Below are 4373 nucleotides of genomic sequence, written 5' to 3' on the forward strand. Positions count from 1 at the left end.
CTGACAGTATAAGATATTTTACACAGATTATATCCGTTCTTTTTTATGACCATTCATACGGTTAATATAAAAGTAGTTATTTTTACTGCGAAAATGTTTGGTAACCAAAGAAAATCAGTAAAAAACAGCCAAAAATCAGCCATATAAAAGTAATTATTTTTACTGATATGACTTTACGTAATTGAATGCACGTGTAAAATTATTTTATGATGATAGTATTTTAAAATTAAATTCTGAAAAATAATTAATGAAGCAAACCGTTAACTAATCGTCTGAAGTTTTCTCTCCTTAATTTTCAAAAAAAAAAAAAAATCAAAGTTGTTTTGGCAAAAGTTGTTAAATCCTCGTTTGAATCGTGGCCAAATACTGGAGTTCAATTCAGACTATATAATAACAAGAGCATTTTGATGTTCATCATCCGTACCATTGTAGACGCAAATCATTAACAGAAACAAGGTTTAATTCAGAGAGTAAATAAGTGACGAGACTTGAGAAGACAAGCTGAGGGTAACGGTAAATTTTTATAATTTGTTGGATAGAATTTCTTGTTTTATCTTAGTTATAAAAGAAACAACACACTTAATTATTTTTTCTCTTCTTTTTACCTTCATACACCAAAAGTAGCCATAAAATTTAAAGGTTATGCTACGTGTGCACTAAAATTAGCCACCAAAATCAGCCACAAATATAAAATATATGCTGGAATACAAATACATTATAAAAATAAATTAAACCACATATGTATTTATACACAAATATTTTGGTGGCTGATTTTAGTAGCTGATTTTGGTGTATAAATAGCATTTTTCAAATAAAAATGATGTACACAATTATTGAAGTTCTCTATCCTTATTATTAGCCGTGAATAGTATCAAAATCATGTCATAAGTATTACCATTTTAACTTTTTTTTTTGTTTCTATATCTTTTAAGCAAGTTGTCCATGTTATTTTACCGGAAAAAAATTGAGTAACAAGCTAAGCCATAATGGCCCATGTGATTCTGATCTCGTTTTTATTTTTACCGGATTGTATTCATCATTTTAACCATCCGATTCCCCATCCTAGCTCTTTCTTCCCTGTTCTACTTTTTTCTCATGATAATTTTTTCTTTCTTTTTCATTTAGTAGCCTAGTGGACAACCTAAATTTAAAGAATGGCAACAATGTATCATATATGATCTATATATAAGCACTATATGTATCATAAATGATTTTTGTTAGTAAATTTTTAGTGACAATAACATGCTGAATTTAAGTTTTTATAGTAATTATATATTTATTATTATTATTATTATTATTATTATTATATATTTTTTGTGGTTATTAATAAAATTTTTATTAGTAATTATATAATTATTGTTAAATTTTTTTAGTGATAAATCATAAGACAACTAATATTTAAACACTGATAAATATATTAGTAGTTATTTTTATTATCGTTAAAAATAAAATAAATAAATACTAAAAATAATATTTTTAGTAGTGTTACAAATATTTTTTCATGAAACTATAGCATGAAACTAGCTAGTAGCATTTAAATGACCTTTCACTTCTTTTATATATATGTGTGTGTGTGAGAGAGAGAGAGAGGGGGTTATGACATTCTATCTTTAGTTTTAAGTTTTAACTAGAAAATATTTTAAATATACTATAATTTTAGATGTTTTAGTATTTTTAATTATTAATCTCAATCATAAAATTAAATTTAATCATTGATTTTAATTATAAAATATATTCATAATTGAGATTAATAACTAAAATCATTAGAGTAGCCGAGAGTATGACACATTTGAAATATTTCCATTACTATATATTATATTTAATTTTCAAATCAAAATTCTTGAGCCGTTTCATTTGTATCGTGATAAATGCAGGTCTATAGCCAATGACAGTGATATAGCATGTGTTTTCTGTCTGTCATCTGATTCATGTATATACTTGGTTATAGAATTTGACATGAGAGTATATGAGACAATAGTATCTTAACTGTGCTTTAAATCAGAAACAATCTTTTGAAAGATAAAACAATGTGAATCAATCATAATTGGATCCATAAAATGAACAAAACCAAGAAATAAAATTATAGGTAATTTAAAGTCAAGTTAAAACCTAAAATGAGTAAGCAAAAGGATTAATCATAAAGTTCTACTAGTCATAGAAGATCTTTAATTTAATATAGTACTGTTATATACATTGATAATAAGAATCTAAAACATCCATCCATATATATATATGCTAATTGCAAGCCAAATGAAAGAAGAAAACCTAGCTAGGTTAATATCTGCTGATACAATGAAAATAAAGGTTAGGCATTAACATAACCCAGCCTTCTATATGCTACTAATTCTTAAATAATAATAATAATACAATTTATTATGTACCTCATAGTTAATTAGTTCTGATATACTTCATTGATCAGTTCACCATTCTGGGCTTCATTTACAATATGCCATCCAATTCTTCTGCTTATATTCATACATGTCTTAATTAGGAGAATATAAAGTTGGCCCAAAATTTAATGTCCATAAATAGTGTAATTAATCAAAATTTAATATGTGCTTAGGGGTACTATTGTGAAATTAAGATTCGTATATATGTTCTCTTCACATACATAATATAATGACATGTTGAAAAGAAAAAAAAAAGAAAAGAAATGTTAAGGTATACATACCTTCATTATTAGGTTTGAGTTTGTGATTGAGAATTATGGATCATGGTGGCCGAGTCTGAGTTCCAAGTCCACTTCATCACTATCTTGCTGGTGAATTCTTCTTCTAATAACATGTTCATCATCACTAGTAGGGCAAATTTGTAGACTCAAATTGGCACCTTGAAGCTCTTGATTCTTGAGATTCATCATAGGCTGATGATGAAATTGATCTAATTGAAATGGTGGTTCATGTTGCTGATGGTTCCTAATTTGATAATCATTAGGTGGTGGTGGTGGAGGTGGATGAAAATACATGTTGTCATAGGTCCTTTGAGAATCGAAAGCGGAGTAAGAGTAAGCATGGGTTGATGATGATGAGAATTTTAGGGACATGAATTCTCCCACTTGATGATTATTGTTGCTAGTACTTGGTGAGTGATGAAGAAGATGAGGCTTGTTCTTGGCCCTATCTTTTCTATGAATATTCATGTGACCCCCTAAAGCTTGAGCATTTGTGAAGCCTCTTCTGCAGAATGTGCAATCATAAGACTTTTTGCTTCCATGATGATCTTGTGCTTCTTCTTCTTCTTCAACTTCTGATGAATTCATGCTTATTGTTTCTTTTTTCTCACAATTCACAACCAAGTTTAATTTGTGATGATATATACTTAGTAAGAATTGAAGATGGAAAAGGGTTTTATATATATATTGAGGAAACGGACAATGTAACGTAAGAGACGTTTCAATTAGAGACAAGAAGAAAAGGACTGAATGAGTCTATGTGGCGTTAGTGCTTTTTCTCTCTATAATGTCTGGTTTTATATATTAATATTAACAAAAAATAATATTTATACATAAAAATCAACTATTAAAATGAGTTATTATATATTTATAAATAAATATATAATATATCTTATATTAATAATTAATTTTAGTTACACTAATATGATTATTATATTAAAAGAGGGTGTGCATATTTTTTTTTGGCGTTTTCTCATGAGATTTTCATTTGGCCGGCTCTTTATCTTGGGTTTCTTTAAATTACACCTTCACCCTATTTTTTATTTAATTACTTTTATGGCTTCTGATTTGTCTTGGGATATACTTTATTAGTGCCGACAATTTTTTTTAAATTTAAATATAAAAAATATTAATCACTTCACATTTTTAAATATTTTTAATATTTAATTTGTGTATATAATTTTATTTCATATATAATTATTTTTCACAACTATATACATGATAATTATAAAAAAATAAAATATACTATTATAATTATTTTGAGCTTGTTATATAGAGTTCATAAAACATATACTTGTTCAAATTAATTATTTACAAGCGTTTTTGCTGTGCTTATGTTTTTTTCATTATGGGGTAGTTTTTCCTTTATCATAACTTTCTTCAATTTTCTTGCCGCGTCAATGTGACTGATTCTCGTTTACTTATAATTGTAACCAAGCACAATGTTAAGAATGCGTTTTGATTGTTTTCATTCTTTTATTCTTTGTGTCATAGTTATCATTTATCAACTAACTTGCTTTAATTTTATGTGTGCGCTTTTCTATTTTGGCAAAACAGAAGTGAGATAGTACTTTGATTTACTTTTTCCTTCTTTGGCATGTACATCATTTTGGTCTATTCATACATGATGCCCTTGAAAGTTGAAACTAATTTTCAAACATAGCAATGGAAGGATCATAATAGAATTTAATGGGACTATATA

The 4373-nt window shown here is 27.1% G+C and overlaps 1 protein-coding gene across 1 annotated transcript; it reads right to left on the minus strand.

The window, feature by feature from the left end:
• Positions 1–2704: 2704 nt before the first annotated feature.
• On the minus strand, positions 2705–3259 carry LOC112778693 (uncharacterized). Its single transcript, XM_025822990.1, has one exon. It carries the CDS (start codon positions 3257–3259, stop codon positions 2705–2707), a length of 555 nt encoding a protein of 184 aa, XP_025678775.1.
• Between the last annotated feature and the right edge of the window lie 1114 nt (positions 3260–4373).

Source organism: Arachis hypogaea, chromosome 19 (assembly GCF_003086295.3).
Source record: "Arachis hypogaea cultivar Tifrunner chromosome 19, arahy.Tifrunner.gnm2.J5K5, whole genome shotgun sequence".
Classification (NCBI taxonomy): domain Eukaryota; kingdom Viridiplantae; phylum Streptophyta; class Magnoliopsida; order Fabales; family Fabaceae; genus Arachis; species Arachis hypogaea.

What these genes read in the sequence shown, in the direction of transcription:
- LOC112778693 (XM_025822990.1), bottom strand. Translation starts at nt 3,259, where the DNA reads ATGAATTCATCAGAAGTTGAAGAAGAAGAAGAAGCACAAGATCATCAT.